Source organism: Salvia miltiorrhiza, chromosome 2 (assembly GCF_028751815.1).
Source record: "Salvia miltiorrhiza cultivar Shanhuang (shh) chromosome 2, IMPLAD_Smil_shh, whole genome shotgun sequence".
Classification (NCBI taxonomy): domain Eukaryota; kingdom Viridiplantae; phylum Streptophyta; class Magnoliopsida; order Lamiales; family Lamiaceae; genus Salvia; species Salvia miltiorrhiza.
The window spans coordinates 57950335-57968577 of record NC_080388.1 but is presented as its reverse complement, the minus strand read 5'-3'; the positions used below and the strand labels follow the sequence as shown (position 1 = coordinate 57968577).

Here is an 18243-nt window from a genome sequence, read left to right as displayed (position 1 = left end):
ATAACCTCCTTCTTTGTTCAATTGAAGAATAAAAAGCAAATCATACGATACATTAATGAGTATTATGTTGCAATACAGATACTATCTCACAACATTGATGAGCGTACCATGTAATTTTTTTTTATTTTTCTAATTTTCAAATAATTTAAAATGTAATTTCCAATTAATTTTGATAGATCAATTGATTCAGTTCCTATTATGTCGCATGATTTGCTTCTTGTTCTTCAATTGTTCTTCAATGGAACAAAGAATGAGGTTATTTTTCAATCCATGGCCTATGGCCACGCGTGAAAAATATTCTCTCATCTGCATCGACATCTAGAGTATGGTAAGTAGCTTATTGTTTCTTTAAGAATATAGATCAAATTAACTATAGTTTATAAATCTATATACAGTGGTGGAGCCAGAAATTTACATTAGAGGGGGCTAAACTTATATGAGGGTTCGAGATTGTCCCGAAGTAAAATTCTATTATAATCTATATTTTTTTAGAATATTATATTTAGAAAATAAAATTTTATAAGTTTTTTATATTATATAAAATAGCTGGCGATGACGCTCTGAACTAGGGCCTGCAAAGCGCCGCTTCAGTCGTTTCTCCGCTCGCCGGTCGCCCTGCACCGCCCACCGCAGGATGGATACTTTTCTGCGCTCACCTTTATTTCGGCCCAATGTTCCGTGTCTTGTGAACGGAACTGTTGTGCAAATACGACTCTGGTACGACATGATACTGTCTCTACAATGGTCGGAGAAACATGGCTGCTTTCTCATTCACGGCTTATGGCCGAATGTACCTGGTGTGCCGTATCATCTACATAATCAGCACATCCCAAATCCATATCGAGTTCAATATGCTCTTCCTCCAACTCTTCTCAAAGTTATGTCAGTCGTCTGGCTGAAATTTAAAAATAATATTTTCAAATTCATAATTATTATAACATTCTATATAGAATAAGTTAATTTAATTACACAAATTATATTAGAATCGTATACATCGAATTTGACTACCACATTTTAATATACACCACACGTATGTGAATATCTACACTTGTAAGATACATGCTAGTTTTATATTTGGTGATTTCTGATGACCGTGAAGACCTCTTCCAAGTCAGAGACATGGTCCTCCTCTCTGACACTGCGCACAAGCATGTCGTCCACATAGACTGATATATTCTTTGAATGTTGTTCTTTGAAAAAAAATTCCATCATCCGTTGGTACGTAGCCCCCGCATTTTTCAAGCCGAACGACATACTCCTCCAACCAAAAACCCCACAGCAGACGGCGAAAGCTGTTTTAGCAATGTCCCCATTCGTGCATCTTTACTTGGTGATATCCCTGGTACGCATCCATCATTGACAATAGCGCACAACCAGAGGTAGCGTCCACTAGCTGATCAATCCTCGGCAGAGGATAATGGTCCTTCGGGCAGGCGGCATTCAAATCTCTGTAATCCACGCACATTCGCCAAGTATTCATTTTCTTTTCCACCATTACGGCGTTCGAAATCCATTCGGGGTATTGTACTTCCTCGATATGGCCCGCGTCAAGGAGTCCCTATACTTGTTCTCTGATTGCGGCGTCTTTCTCAGCCCCAAAGTGTCTCGTTCTTTGTTTCACTGGTTTGACGTTGGGATCCACATTGAGGCAATGCTCTGCCAACTTTCTGTCTATTCCCTTTAAATCGGCTGTGCTGAAGGCGAACACATCCGCATTTCTCTGAAGGCAACTGACTAGCTCCTCTCTGGTTTGTTCATTCATGGAAGACCCGATCTTAGTCTGGAAGCCTTCTCGCCCTGGAAATAATTCTATCACGTTGCACACATCACTGGTGGACACCAGAACGGGTTTCTCTGTGCTATCCCGATCTTTCAACAATCCCGCCAACTCATGTCGTTCCTCTGCCGAAGCAGTAATTTCGCCCACCTTCTCTTTTTTCCGAGTGCCTGGTCCCTCTGCTATCCTTTCTCTTTTCCGCCCCGAAGAGTGTGTAAGCATCCGCACATGGCATTCTTTTGACATTTTCTGGTTGCCCCATACTTCCCCCACTCTTCCCCCTCCTATGGGGAATTTCATCTTTAGGTGGAACACCGAGATAACTGCTCGGAATGCCGTCAAAGCAGGGCGTCCAAGTATCACGTTGTAGGATGGTTTCGGCATATCCACTACCAAGAATCGTATTACCCTGGTCTTGTTGGCATCCGCGTTGCCAAGACTTAACGACAGTTCCACAAACCCTATTGGCATAACCATTTCTCCCCCAAACCCGAATAACGGGGCGTTCGTTGGTTCGATATTGGCGTCGACCCCCATGTTCTGGAGACACTCCAGATATAAAATATTTACTGCACTGCACGAATCCACGAAAGTACGATAGGCGATGCAACCGGCTATGTCGGCTGTGATCACCAGCGCATCGTCGTGTGGGTACATAAGCGTTCTCAGATCCTCTGATCCGAAGGTGATGGTTGGCTCCTCTGCTACATCCGTAATTCCCATCACTTGCTTGGGATAGTACCCTGATTTTATTGCGCGTACGTCTTGTTTCTTGGCCCTATTGGATATTGGTATCCCATTTTCCCCAAAGATCATGTGTACTTCTCTTCGGTACGGGAAGGGAGGTACCCGACCCTCTGCTGCTCCTTTGCGGTTGTAACGATTTTCCTCTGGCCTACGATCCCTGTTATTCCCCTGATCTTGCCTCCGATCATTTTCCTGTTCCGGCCTTTGACCCTGGTCCTCGTTCCCTTTGGCTATAAACTGGTCTAGGTTACCCTGACGTACCAAAAGCTCCAGTTGGTGCTTAAGATGCCCGCAATGCTTGGTGTAATGCCCATAGGAGTTGTGATATTCACACAGCTTGTTGTTAGGCCCTTGTTGTGGCTGTCCATCTCTATAAGTTTCGGGTGCCATGAAGAATGGCTGATTCTTGATCAAGTGGAAAATCTCCTCCTGAGGTTTGTTCAAGGGGGTGTATTCGTCAAAACGATTAACTTCGTTTACAGTACGCTGCTGGCGAGGTGGCACCTCTGCCTGGGGAGGAGGTACCCTCGGGGGCAGCCCTCTGAAAGGAGCCCGGTCATGATTTCTGCTGTTTCTTTCTGGTGCGTCTTTGGCCTTTTTAGCCTTGTTTTTGTCATTCTCCGCCTTCCGCGCCATCCTGGCGTCTTCCAGTTGTAAGTACCCTGGCAGTCTAGCCATGATATCGTCGAAATCCTGGGCCGGTCTGATTTGTAGCTCGTCGAAGAAGAGCCCCGACTTTAATCCTCTGACATAAGCACAGTTTTTAATCTGTGATTCTGCCTCTGGCACCTCCAGAGCAGCGAGGTTGAACCTGGCAATATACTCCCGTAGTGTTTCGTTTTGATCTTGTTTTATGTCCATCGAGGAAAGAGCTGACTTCCCAACCCTTCGCGAACTTGCGAACTGCCTCAAGAAACGTGTCTGTAAATCCTCAAACGAATGAATGGAATTGGGGGCGAGCGTACCAAACCACAACTGGGGGGTCCAGTTAAAGTGGTAGAGAATATCCGGCATCCAATGAACTACATTACTTGTTGAACATTTAGTGGCCTAGTTTGGAGGTAACGTAGTTCATGTGGAATATCTGTGGTCAAACAAAAAATATATATAGAGTTATAGACTATAGTTAATTTTATCTATATTTTAAAAGAAATAATAAGGTACTTACCACTCTAGATGTCGATGCAGATGGGAGGATATTTTTCGCGCGTGGCCATAGGCCATGGATTGAAAAATAATACGATACATTGTTGAGTGTTCCATTGCAATAAAGAGATTATCTCACAACATTGATGAGCGTACCATGTGATTTTTTTTATTTTTCTAATTTTCAGATAATTTAAAATATGTTTTCGAATTAATTGTGATTGACCAATTAATGCATTTCATGTTATATGGCATGATTTGCTTCTTGTTCTTCAATGGAACAAAGAAGGAGATTATTTTTCAATCTATGGCCTATGGCCACGCGTGAAAAACATCTTCACACCTGCATCGGCATCTAGAGTGGTAAGTAACTTATTGTTTCTTTTAAATATAGGTGAAATTAACTATAGTTAATAACTTTATATATTTTTTTGTTAGGCCACATATATTCCACATGAACTACGTTACTTCTTGAACATTTACTGGCCTAGTTTGGAGTATTTGTGGCCTAACAAAAAATATATATAAAGTTATTAACTTTAGTTAATTTCATCTATATTCTAAAAGAAACAATAAACTACTTACCACTCTAGATGCCAATGCAGGTGGGATGATATTTTTCACTCGTGGCCATAGGCCATGGATTGAACAATAACCTCCTTCCTTGTTCCATTGAAGAACAAGAAGCAAATCATTTTCATTTCTCAACGATGGAAACACTTGGGTAGAAAGAAGCTCATTTTGGATGGCTTTTAACGGATGTAATGGCAACCAATTAGAGAAGAACACGTACGAGTTTATCATCATGGTTGATAAAGAACTCCAGCGCGTGGTCTCAGAATCCAGTCATACTGATTTCAAGGTATTTCGTACATGGTTTGATTTATCTTTCCCTCACCAGGAAAAAATAACTGAATGAGTTACGTTTGCCTTTAACAGATAGGTTGAGATACTCGAACTGATACCGGATGTATATCATAAATATGATCATATAAGTTTTTATAAAGGTTGCTATATTTTTATGCATGACCATGACCATCCAGTTTATTATAAAAATCTGAGAGAGTTGATATTACCTATGGCTGAGGTCGATGGTGTCTGCATTCAGTATCTTCTGGAAAATTGTGATCTTCTAGAAAAGATATCAATATCCCATGCACTGAATGTGGATGATTTGAAAATCCATAAAACTCATGCGGCCTTCCAATGTTTGGAAATTAGTAATTGCAATCGCCTTAAATATGAAATTCTAGTATCGCATGTTTTAAGTTCACCGGCTAGTATAGCCCGTGGCTTCGAATTACTTGACACCGGCTTGAAGAAGACTTGGCAAAGCAGTATGCCAAAAAGCAACTTGCCAAACATCTGCATCCACTACAAGAAAACACAACTCTAACGACTAAATTTTTGGTCGTTAAAACCCCAAAAATGGTCGGTAATCATGTTAACGACCGTTTTCAGTGGTCGCTGTTTGAATCGTCGTTCCGAGTCCCAACGACCGTTTTTTCAGTCATTAACTTTAACGATTGAATTTTCGATCGTAAAAAAAATATTTAATTTTTAATTAACGACCAAATTTTTTATTTTTAACGATCGAAATTTCGGTCGTTAAAAATAAATAAAAAATACTCCCTATGTCCTGGCTTTTTAGTATCCATTTGAGAATGACACTGATTTTAATAAAATGATTTGGTGTGTTGTGAGTGGAATAAAGATTCCACTATTTATGTGAGTGTTAAACTAATTAAAGTGGAGTAAGGGTCCCACCTACTTTTACTTAAAATAGAATTGGATACTAAAATGTGGGACTACCAAAAAATGAAAATTGAATACTAAAAGCTGGGATGGAGGGAGTAATATTTTTTCGAAAAAAATAATTTTTTTATTTTTATCAATCTATCTATCTTTGTATCCCACAAGTATTTTGACTTTAATTGTATACGATTTGACTAATTTTCCAATGGGTTGCCTATCTTAATTGTGCCTAGGTCAAGCACAATTAACTTTGAAGTTCTTTTCGAGTAGTCACCAATACAGAGCACACATATTATTGATATAATTAACATCTATTAATTCTTTTAAACTATATTTCAATATATAATATCATTCATTCATAACCTTAGAATATGTCGAAATGATATCTAAGACTTGTAGTGACGGGGAAAGAGTGACGGTAAATATACGATCGGATTTAATATAATGAAAAATTAATATTATCATAATTTTTTTAAAAAGAAAATATTATGAAAAATAACAATCAATTTCTAAAATAATTCAAAGTATAATGTTTAAAATAATTTATTATTTTAGATATAATTTAAAATAAATAAATTCTTTGATTTAATAAATTATTAAATTTATTTAGATTTATTAAATTATTAGATTTATTTAGATATATAATATTGATAATAATTATATAATGATAAATCTAATAATATCTAATAATTTAATGAATCTAATAATAAATCTAAATAAATCTAAATAGATCGCAAATAATATCTATGTTAAGGTCTTCAATTGTATATATGCGTGTTAGTTGGTGTGTTACCAACATGTTTGTTGGATTCCGGAGGGTATCTGAACTAGTGTATAGTGGGAAAGGGGGGGAGGGGATACACTAATGGGCTATTTTCAAAATGAAAGTTGAAATCAGTTTCTAAACTGAAACTGAAGTGACTTGAAAAGAAAGATTAGTTTAAGAGAGGGTTAAGAGTAACTTCAGTTTGAGGAACTGTTCAACAAACTGAAGTTCAAGTAGGGTTTCAGTCTTATCAGTTTTCAAAATCAGAGTAGCGTTAGAAATCCTACTGATTGTCCACAACAAATCTTACAATTGAAACACTCGTTTCAGTGCCAACAACCGTTGGACTTTTCTTCCTTACCTTGCTGGTGCTAAGTGGACCACACGTCTAGCTTGCGGGTGCTAAGCAACCTAGTGTTCAGACAACCGTCTTGAACATTTATCTCAAACTCTCTTTTTTCTCTCTTTGAAAAGAGGTTTGAATATCCAACTAGGATTATAGAAAACAGGCTTTCTGTAATCAGTTTCTAGGCTTTGGATAAGGAGAATATATGCCTAGAAGTTCTAAGAGAATGTAGGTTATCAGTGAAAACTGATAGTTACAGTAGTGGTTATTATCTTCTTCGATTCAAACTTGGGATGTAGTGGATTAGCTTGACTCTTGAGTTCGATAGAGTTTCGGGTTTGTGCATTGAATCGGTGAAGAATGAAATTGATCCTTGAACTCTATTTATAGACAGTGTTTCGAGAATAGATCCATTGAATGAGGTCCTTTTTCATTTTCTGCCGTTGTGACTCAGATTTGAATCTGGCTCAGGTTCTCAGTCTTCGGTCTCCTTAAGTTGAAAGTAAGTACCGTCCTTACTTTCATACGAGATGGTGTTGCGGAATAAAGCAACACGAAAAAGAAAACTCTGCACTCTGAAGGACGATTCTGCATATCTCCTCATTAAATGCAGCTTGTACTACAGTACTAGCAGCCAATAGCTTACTTTCCACGTGGCTATGATTTACCTGAGCGAAACATTCTTAAACTGAAGAATCAGTCTGGATCAGCAATTAGTCCGATATTTATTCTGATATTCTACTTCAGCATCAGTCAATGCTTCAACTGACATGGCTTACTTTAGTGTTTCCCTAACACTGGTACTTCAACGATAATCCTTCAGTTGAGTCAGCAGTCTTGATTCAGTTGGTCTTTAGTCTTCAATACATCTGTATCCAGATTTGCAGCCTTCAGTCTTCCGATTTTCAGTCTTTAGTCTTCATTCTTCCGAACTTCAGACTTTAGTACTTCAGTCTTTGCCTCTTCAGTTGTCAGTCTAACTAGTAAAATGAACTATAACACATGAGTTCAGAAAATCTCTATGCTAGAAAAGATAATCTAAGTGTTTTTGGATCATCAAAACCAAGGGTATGATATTTCCATTAACTTCCCAACAATGTTGTAATCACGTGTTTGTTGGTGTGTTACCAACAGTTGTTGTTAGTTAGTTAGTTAGTTAGTTAGTTAATGGTTAACTAACAAATATGAAAACCGTTACTCATTTTATTCATACTGATTTTTTATCCATGTGGATTATTTAATCAGTTTTATCTTCCTATTTTATCTTGTATCTTTTTCATATAGTTTCTTTAGATTATACAATAAAGGGGAAGAACAGTTTTCAAAGGAGTGAGCGGCGATTATGAAGATCATGGGTGATAACTACCTAAGGAAGTTATCTCCACTTGTGTAACTGAAGTTCCATGAAGACCACAACCAGTGGGATGTTTATAAATACCAGAGAATACCTCATTTACGAGGTTATGCATTTGGAGATTGAAAAATTTGTTGCAAACTCGAGAGCTCTTCCAAATCATCATTCTGCCTACCAGTGTTAGCTGATGCATCTTCTGACTGTGAGTCATGAACAGATTATGGAATATGTGGAAGCTTCAAGCCCAATTCTTGCAACGTTTTAAAGGAGCAACACAAGTGTAGGCGGTCTTAACTTGATTAGTCGAAGACTAATCATGTTTAGATATGAATTTCTTAGGCAGTTTTATAAGCTGCAAAAAAGTTATTATCTTGTTGTTTTACTTGATTATTCGAATAATGATCAAGTTGAGATGGAGAGTTTATTAGGCAGATTTATATGTTGTAAATAGGTTCTCTTATTTTGATTATTTTTAGAGTAATCGTGTTTTTGTTATGAGAATTTCTTAGGCAGATTTTTGTGAGTAAAGTTGTCCTCCTTTTGTATGATTGTAATACTAGTCTAAATTAAATTAGTTGTAAATGTGTATTCGCTGAGACTAGGTTCAAGGATCTAAAAGGTTAAGATATAGTACCTTGACTATTTTGTAATTTATAAAGATTTCATCATAGTTATTTACCGTCATTACGACAACCGCAAATCTGCACAAACTATTTCCGCTGTCTGTTATTTACTATGTTAGTAACACTCGTGATGACACATGAAATTAGAACTTATGTTTATAAGTTTGTTATTACGAAATTTGTATGTTTTATGCAAAAGCATTGTTTTTGTAGCAAACGTAGGCACTAAATTTCTTTCAATCTAAAATAATAAATCTAAATAAATCTAATAATTATTTATTTATTTGCTTCAGATTAAAAATAAATTATTAACGACTGAATTTTCGGTCGTTAAAAAATATAATAATAAATAAAAACAAAATAAAATAAAATAATTAAAAAAATTAAAAAATAATATTAACGACCAAAAATCTTAAAAGAAATAATAAATAAAAATAAAGTAAAAATAAAAAAACAATGTTAACGACCGAAAAATTCGGTCTTTAAAAAAATATTAACGACCGAAAATTCGGTCTTTAAAAAAATTAATTAAAAAAAATAAAATATATAATAAAAAATTAAAACATTATTAATGATCGATTTTTCTGTCATTAAAATTTTTAAAAATAATAAAAAATATCAACGATCAAATTTTTGGTCGTTAAAAAAAATAATAAAATAATACTAAAAAATAATTAATGACCAAAATTAAAAAAAATAAAATAAAAATCGGTCGTGATACGATCGTAAATCGGTCGTTGGAGCTGCCAAATTAACAATCGAAAATTCGGTCGTTATACGTGTGTTTTCTTGTTGTGATCTCTGTTCGAAGAGAATTCTGGAATTAGTTTGAATTTCATTTGTGTTTTGCTCTGTGTTTCTAAAAACTTGGTAGTTATTGCGTTATTTTGTTAGGGAAAATATGCATGCCTGAACTGGTAGTATCTTAATTGATCAGTGCCTTCTTAATTCAAGAATTAGTTTGCATTTCAGATTGTGTTTAGCTTTGTGTTTGATTTGGTGGTATCTGAATTGATCAGTGCGTTTGAATATCAGTTTGTTTAGCTTTGTGTTTGAATTGGTAGTATCTTAACTGATCAGTGCGTTTTTAATAGTTTTCTGCAGAGATATAGTGTTTGTGTATAAGTTATAGAGTCTTAGAATAATAAGAAGTTATAATTGTCTGTGTATATAGTGTTTTGTGTATGGTTTATCTTGTGAATATGATAATATGGATGTTTATAGTGTTTTCTGTGTAGCTTATTTCATTCTTTATGTTTTTTGTGTTACAAATTGCAGAAATTACTCCGTGCAATAGGTATTTTTGCTTGATCTATAGTACTGATGCGCCAATATTGTGATATGATGGCCAATATTGGAGTTTGAGCTTCTTGTTGATAGGATGGATTTGTTTGTAATGCCATTAGAGAATTACTCCCATTTTCTCTTCATTCCTGTTGCACCATCACCACGTGTTACATTACATGTATTTGGTGTAATTGTTTCATTTTGTTTGTATTGTAACATTTTTTTCATGACATCATGTTGATTCATTGTCAGCTAGCATGTACAGAATGCTTATTCATACAGAGATGCGTAAAACTTCTGATATGATGGAAGTAGTATTTTCGTCAATATGAATGAATGATACTACATATGTGTACACATTAGTAAAGTAGCCATTTTCTGTATTTTATATGCTTTATCGTTAGATTAGTTTTATTCAAATTCCAAATTGATATAATTTTACAATGTACTAACGATGAGATGATGAAAATGAAACGACAATTGATTCTACACCAACAAAACATTTATGCAGATCAAGGAGATCAATAGGCAGCGTATCACTAGGGAAGGCGCAATCCACTTGTTTCTACGGCAACAGATCACTCTGCTCGTCATGCCTCCAACATCACTGCTGTTTCATGGCAACTTCTTCGCCTTCTCAGCTCCTTTCTTTTTCGACGCCAACTCCACCCTCATATTTTTAGAACTATATAGTGTTATTTTTATAATATGATAGTGTTATTTATAAAACAGAATAGTGTTGCTGTGTTGGTGTTATTTATATAAAATAATAGTGTCATTTATAGAACTATATAGTGTTATTTATATGACATGATAGTGTCATTTGTCCAACTACTAGCAAAAAGAGCGTACGTTGTACACATAATTGATGTTATTTTTTTTTATTAAAGGGTAAAGTACCAAATTTTTTTAGAATAATTCTTAAAAATAATTCTTGAAAAATTCGTCAAAACCTTTCTCCATTGCCTGAGATAATTTTTTTGAGAAGAAATTGAGAAGAGAAATACTTGAGAATGTAGAGAGAGATGTGTTGAGTGTGAAAAAGAATGGGAAATAGATGTAGTATTTATAAAGAAATAAAATAATTAAGAAAAAAAATAATCGTTGGCAGCCAACAGTAAAGGAAGAAAAAAAAAATTAACCAAAAGCATTTCAGACGGTCGAATTTCAAAATAAAAATTAAATTTTTTTATTATTAATAGCGCGTGTAGGAACGCGCCAGCCAACCCCCTCTCCGTGCCTAGGCATGATGGACCGTGCCGCAACCGGGCCAAGGACGCACTCCAGCCCGCCACTCCTCCCATGGTGCCAGATCAAGCTGGCGCTTCATGTCAGGGCTAGAGATGGTCTAATAAAGAATTCTACCTTCCTTAGAGTGTTTAAAGTGATTAAAATGAAATAATTGTCCCAACATTTATGTAATTGTATGGAATAATTTTACTAAAAATAATTTTAAAAAAAATGGACATGAAACTAAGGAATAAGGATTGCTTGGCCTATATATTTTGTAAATTCAATTTGACATAAAAAAAGGTGGGCAGAATTTTGATTTATCTCCAAGCTTTAACCTAATAACCGGACCTGCTGAAGCTGGTCTACCGTTGCTGTGGCTGCGGGGTTGGCTTCGATTCGGAAGTAAAGTGAGTTCCTTAATAAACCCATCTTCAATTATCCATTCTCTTCAAAAATGGCTGTACCCATTCTCAAAAATCTGACCTTTTTGATTTTCAAGCATGCTTCAAATAAGAATGTTCATTCGTCTATATCCCCTGTTTCGCTCCATTTCTTCTCTACTCGGACGCTGACCCAGCTCGATATCAATCCTATTGTTTTTGACATTTTGGTGCATAAACATCATTTCCCCTGTGAATTTGCCTCGATTGTTGCCTCGAAATTGCATAGCGTCAAGAAGCCAGAAACAGTGGATTCGATGCTCTCATTCTTGAAATCGAGTGGATTTTCGATCGCTCAGTTGCAGAAAATCGTCGGATATGATCCTAGGTTTCTCCTTCTCAGCCTCGAACGCAACGTTAAACCCAAAATCAATTTGTTCCAAGACAAGGGCTTTTCTTCCGCCGAGATTGCCAAGATAATCTCAAGTTGCCCCACTATTCTAAACTCGAGTTTGAAGAACAACATTATCCCTTCATTATCTGCACTCAAGGACTTATTGGAATCAGATACAGCGGTCGTCAGAGTTGTGAGACTTAATGCGTGGATACTCAACATGAGAAAAATTATGCTGGCTAATGTCGAATTCTTAAAGAGCTGTGGTGTATCCATGCAACGAATTCGAATCATTCTCAATAACACTCCAGGTGCTTTATGTCATAGCCAACAAACTATAAGGGCGTCTGTAGAGAAGACCAAAGAAATGGGGCTAACTGTAGCTTCCAAACCTTTCATTTATGGCATTCAAACTATTGCTTCAACAAGGAAGGAGGGCTGGGAGCTCAAGTTGCAAGCATTCCGGGATATGGGATTTTCAGAGAATGACATATCGAGCATGTTTAGGAAGGAGCCTCGAGCGTTTGCTGTATCCGTTGAGAAGATGAAGAAGATAACGGAGGGTTTGGTTGCCACTGAGAGGTTCCATGTGTCAGGCATTGTGGACTATCCAACATCACTTATGTACAGCTTCGAGAAGAGGTACAAGCCGCGGATAGCAATTTTAAGGATTCTTGAAAGTAGGAACCTCATTGAGAATTGGCCTCCTCTTCGTTTATTTTCCAAGACCTCGGAGGCCAAGTTTTATGAGAGATTTGTCCGCCCGTATATGAATGAAGTTGGTGGTGTTTACAAGGAGCATATGAAAGATTAATCAAGCAGTAGGATGAGTGTTGGTGTGAATTCAAGATGCATTGAGTGTTGAAGCAACTGAAGAAAGATTTTTTGCTTTGCTTATTTCCATCCATATTGATATGTGTTTGCTGCCTTCAAACTAAGCGTGTGTTATTGTTGTTTGTGCAGAATGAACCGTTTCTAAAATGTTTTATGCATAGGTTAGGTTGTTGAATTCATGTGATGATTAGTTTCTGTTGTGTCATTCTTGGAGCCAAGTGAAGAGAAATAGTAAAAGAAACGTGTTCTCTTCACTTCTGAATCAAATTTTGTGATTTGTTTTACTTTTATAATTGTATCCATAACGTGCAAATAAACCCTTACTCGTTTTATCCATGGAACAAACCTTGGTGCCTAAAGTTGAATTCTTGAAGAGCTGTGGCATACCTATGGAGTGCATACAGATGGCCCTCTGTGGCAGTTTCCTTATGAAGACATAAGTTGTGAGGAAAGCTGCAGATGAGGTGAAAGAAATGGGGCTCAATTCAAGCTTCCAATTTTTCATGTATCCTATTGCTATATTGAGCAAATGGCCCTCTGAATTTGGGGTTTTCGGGGACCCGAGTGACATGTTGAGCCTGTGTTGGAGGCTCTGCTTGCAACTGGGAAGTTCGATACTCAGGCATTGCTTCCCAGGATCACTCATGTGCAAGCTTCGAGAAGAGGTACGATATGAGCCACGGCTGAGACTTTTAAGAATTCTTGAAGTAGGAACTCCATTGAAAATTGGCCTTCGCTTTGAACAATAAGCAGATTTTAAGATGATGAGTTATTTGAGGGATTTACCATGCTTATTTACATATGTACAACCTTTTGGCTTTTCAGGGTATTTTATTTTATCATTTCTGCCTAATGTTATTTTGACGATTATGATGCCTTGTTTGACATGATTAAAATCTAGGTTTGTAATAGAATTCTGAATCTTTTGTTTGAATGTAGAATATGCTAGAATGTTAACATGCTTTCTTCACTATCCAAGTGATGTTATCTTCCAGTTTAGTAGTTTTCTTTTGCTTAGCTGAGTAACATGATAGCTCGAGCTCACTTGCACGCGGTGGCTGCATACATTAGGAATTTAATAAACTAATACTCCCTCCATCCCACTTGAGTTGGTATGCTTTCCTTTTTGGGTTATCTCATTCGATTTGACCTATTTCTTTTTGGGTAATTAATTTTCACTGCAATTAACAAATATAGGCTCACACATTTTTACATATATTTATAATATAATTTTATTCTCTTAAATAATCGTGTCAAAAACAATTAGTCCAAGTGAAACAAGACGGGGAGAGTAATATATATGTTGACACTTGTCATGAAAAGAGTGGAGAGACCTTGTGGTCTCTAGGAAGTGGTTGGACGCCCATGGTTGGTTGGGCCAAATTAAAGGATTAAAACTTTTTTTTAAAAATTCATTGTTGTCGACCACATCCAAAAAAGGTCATTGTTATTTGTAGTATTAGGAGTTTAGGACCTATTTTTGTGGACGGAGAAAGTGCAAGTCATGAACTCACACTACAAAAAAAGCGTTGATTACCGACGGCTAAATGCCGTCGGTAACAAAAGACGGCCGCCGGTAAATAGTGTTATCGGCGGCGATAACGGCGGCAAGCTCCCGCCGCTAAACGGTTCGTCGGCAACGACAATAACGGCGGCGAACATCCGCCGTCGGCAGTTAACGGCGGCGATGCCGCCGGAATTGTCGCCGTTAAACGGCGGAGCCTAGCCGGAGAATTAGCGGCGGCAGACACCGCCGCTAGTTACCGAGGGTTATTTTGCCGTCGGTAGAGAGCCACCGGAGTCCGGCTGACCTTGCCGGAAAACTAGCGACGGCGATTACCGCTGCTAACTAGCGGCGGCAAAACGCCGTCGGTAACAAGCTACCGCCGTCCGGTGGGTCTTTGCCGGAGGATGGCCGGGTATTTACCGAGGGCAAATTGCCGTCGGTAACTACCGACGGCGTTTTGCCCACGGTAATGTTTTTAATTTTATTTTTTTTTATTTTTTTTATTTTATTTATTTATTTATTTATTTTATTGTATATTGTATATCCACAATTTATTTCCGTATTTATACGGTATTGCATACTTTAGACGAACTTCCCAGTCGGCGACCCGACTTCCCAGTGGGTCACCCATCTTGCTTGTGCTCTGTGTCAAGCACGCTTAACTTTGAAATTCTTTTCGAGTGATCACCAGTACAGAACACTCGTATTATTGATATATCTACATCTATTAATTCATTTAAATGCTATATACTCACTCATATAATTATAATCTTTGAATATGTGGAGATAATACCTGAAATATGTTGTTAATTAGTGAGCGAGTTCGTTTCGGTCCTTATTTTTATCGTCGGTAAAATATTTAATTAATATTTAATAATTAATTAATTAATTAATTTTTTTTTAACATTAATACACCAAAAGTGTTTTAATTTGGTTATTATAATGTGATTTGAATTTATTTGTTTATGTTAAATGCAATCATCATCATCATTGCCATAAATATATAAAACATATATAGTTTTAATAATTAAAGCACTTGAAATATATAGTTCAATAAAACATAAATTTGAAAAGAAAGTGCAAATGTAATTTTGTTTGAAAACATAAATATATAGTTTTAATAATTCTAAGCATCATCATCATCATCATCGGCATCAGGTCCTGGAGGTGGCTTAGCATTATACATCCTCATAAACGCCTCCAATTGAGCCATGCGGTCCTGCATCTGTTGGCGTGCTGCTTGCTCTGCCGCCATGCGGTCCTCCATCTGTTGGCGTTGTGCTTGCTCTGCCGCCAATCGCTCCTCCAGCGTGGAGATCCGTGTCTCATAAAGCTGCTGAGACACCGCAGAACTGCCCGTGCTGCGGATAGACCCCCTACTAGCCTGACTCTGCCCGGCACTCCCGACGCCGTAGATCCGTGACCTATCCGGATGCACCACCTCCAAATACACCTCGTCTAGCCGCTCCTGTCGTCCTGTGGCAGCGGCCAGTCGATGAACCTCGGCCTAATTCATACATAACAATGCATAATTGTTACTCCCTCCGTCCCTGAAATAAGTTCCTCTTTTTCCTTTTTGAGACGTCCCCCAAATAAGTTCCTATTTCTTTCTTTCTATTTTTGGACAACTACCCCACCACTAATAATACTTTATTTATTCTTACTTTTCACTTTTTCACAACTTCCAATACTAATTATAACACTTTTTCACCTTTTCACCACTTTCAATACTAATTATAACATATTTTTCTCCACCATCAATACACTTTACTATTTTTCCTTAAAACCCGTGCCGTCCCCAAAGAGGAACTTATTTTGGGGACGGAGGGAGTAGAAAATAAATACATTCACTAAATATTTGAATAAACTTAAACACTTACGTCAATTCTTGCATCTCTCTCCGACGTATAACTTCCGTCGGCGTACATGTGGATGCGGAGGAAGGTGGCATAGTTCGGTGCATCCTGGGGAGTACCAGGAACCAAGCTCTGTAGATGCATTTATATAAGATAAATAAGTTATATTAGTCAATATATTAATTTAATTTATATACTTAATTATTTGTTAATTACATACCATATATGCTGCAGGATACGAGTCGACTGGGACCCGCCCACGTGCCTACTGATCCCTGTACCCTCCCCATCGGGCTCGGACATCCGGTTGGCACGTGCTCGATTTGAAACAGCCTCAACCTCGGGCTGATGCCAGTAATCCCGGAGTCCAGTCCAAAAATCGGGAGTCATCCAGACGGGCCTAGACATCTCTCTCCCTTGGCGGATACACTGCTTGAGATCTGTCTTGTAGTCGCTCATCATGTCGGAGTACCTTTTGCGGCCTTTTGTCTCCCACATTTTCCTCACGTCACGCTCATCATCGGGCTGCCACATAAACTCTTTCTGTTGAAAGAAAGAGAATTAATTTAATATCAAACATTTTAACAATTTAATATGATATATTTATATGTATTATAAATTTAATTGTACCTGTAATTCATCAAAAAATTTCTCCTTCATCGCCGGGGGCGTCAACTTCCATGTGTACCCGCCTGGGTTATCAAACATCTTAAATGTGCGCGTGCAAGCTTTGGACAGGCCAGTGGGCTCCAACAAAACACTGTGTACAAGTAATTTTATCACTTAATCATGGTGTACGAGAAACAGTAATTTTAACTAAAATACTTACTCAGTCGTAGGATGCCTCTGAAATACCGTCCTCCCATCAGGTGCCTTAACCTCTCTCTCTCTGATAGCGGCAGCTGTAGGGCCCCTAGGCCTTCTAGCCCGTGAACTACTAGAAGCCTGGGGAGTCTCGGGAGTCCCAGAAATATGCGTCCCAAACCCATCAGATGTATCTGTTGTAGCTTCTGGCGCATTAACGCCAGATCGCCTCCCAAATCCCAAGAAACCTCGAGAGGTAGACATGATGTCTGTTGCATACAATTAAATTAACAAATATATAGCAAAACATAACATTAACAGTAACTAACAAACATAACAAATTTGCAATCAAATTCAACCAAAATGTGCATTTACATTTATTCATAAGCATCACTACTATCATCATCACTATCGTTAGATGTCAACGGGGAATCATCGTCTTCTGCTTCATCGTCATCTTCAATCTCAACGACTCCACCGAGGGGATGAAGGAGAAGTGGTTGTTCAATGCCTACACTTGTGTGAGTAGGCATAATAGTAACCACTTCTTCTTGAAATGGTTGATCTAATGTTGATGTAGATGCTGCAGTAGACACTTCAACCTTTGATCTTGCATTGACTTTGCATGCTGACCACCAATTTTTCTTTGATTGGTTCGTACTGGGATAGGGACAGTAAAACACTTGAACTACTTGACTCGCCAAAACAAAGGGATCATACTTCTTATATCTTCGTGTGTGGTTCAGTGAAACTAACTTGAAGTGTTCACACCAACCTCCCACAGAGATTTTAACTCGTGTATCAATGGCTGTAAGAATACGTCCAACTTCATCTTTGGGTTTGATGGGCCAGGCACGAGGACTGTGAGGAACATGAATTGTTCTTTCATGCACAAACACGGAGGCAGGTTATACGGCGTGACAATAACTGGCCAAGAAGAATATTGACGTCCTGATTGTGCAAATGGGGCAAAACCATCTGTAGAGAGGCCCAATCTCACATTTCTGATCTCCTCGGCGAATCCAGGAAAGACTGAATTCAAATGTTTCCATGCCGGAGAGTCGGCCGGGTGGCGCATTATCCCATCGTCTGTGGAGGTCGCATGCCACCGCATATGTTCAGCAGTTGCAGGAGATACAAACAATCTCTGCAATCGGGGCGTCAAGGGAAAATAGTGCATCTGTTTGGCGGGCACTTGTTTCTTTCTGCGACTCCCAGATGCACGCAAGCTGTCCTTATATCGTGATTGGTCACAGAACATACAACTATGTAGCTCACTAGTTTCCCCCCAATACAACATGCAGTTATTAACACAACAATCGATCTTCTCTACTGGCAAACCCAAACCACGTAGATTTCTTTTCGTACTATAGAAGTCTTCTGGACAGTTGTTACCCTCTGGTAAAGCAGCTTTCATCATCGAAGACATCTGAT

The 18243-nt window shown here is 37.8% G+C and overlaps 2 protein-coding genes and 1 long non-coding RNA gene across 3 annotated transcripts; 2 read left to right on the top strand and 1 right to left on the bottom strand.

Annotated features, from left to right (window-relative positions):
* Positions 1–1558: 1558 nt before the first annotated feature.
* On the bottom strand, positions 1559–3538 carry LOC131009800 (uncharacterized). The gene has a single exon (XM_057937206.1). It carries the CDS (start codon positions 3536–3538, stop codon positions 1559–1561), a length of 1980 nt encoding a protein of 659 aa, XP_057793189.1.
* Positions 3539–11310: 7772 nt separating this feature from the next.
* LOC131010614 (uncharacterized) lies at positions 11311–12926 on the top strand. The gene has a single exon (XM_057938225.1). The coding sequence runs from the start codon at positions 11489–11491 to the stop codon at positions 12620–12622; it is 1134 nt and encodes a 377-aa protein (XP_057794208.1). The 5' UTR covers positions 11311–11488; the 3' UTR covers positions 12623–12926.
* LOC131010615 (uncharacterized) lies at positions 11342–13620 on the top strand. Its single transcript, XR_009096624.1, has 2 exons — positions 11342–11441; positions 13003–13620. It is a non-coding gene; the product is annotated as an uncharacterized LOC131010615 (long non-coding RNA).
* The last annotated feature ends 4623 nt before the right edge of the window (positions 13621–18243 follow it).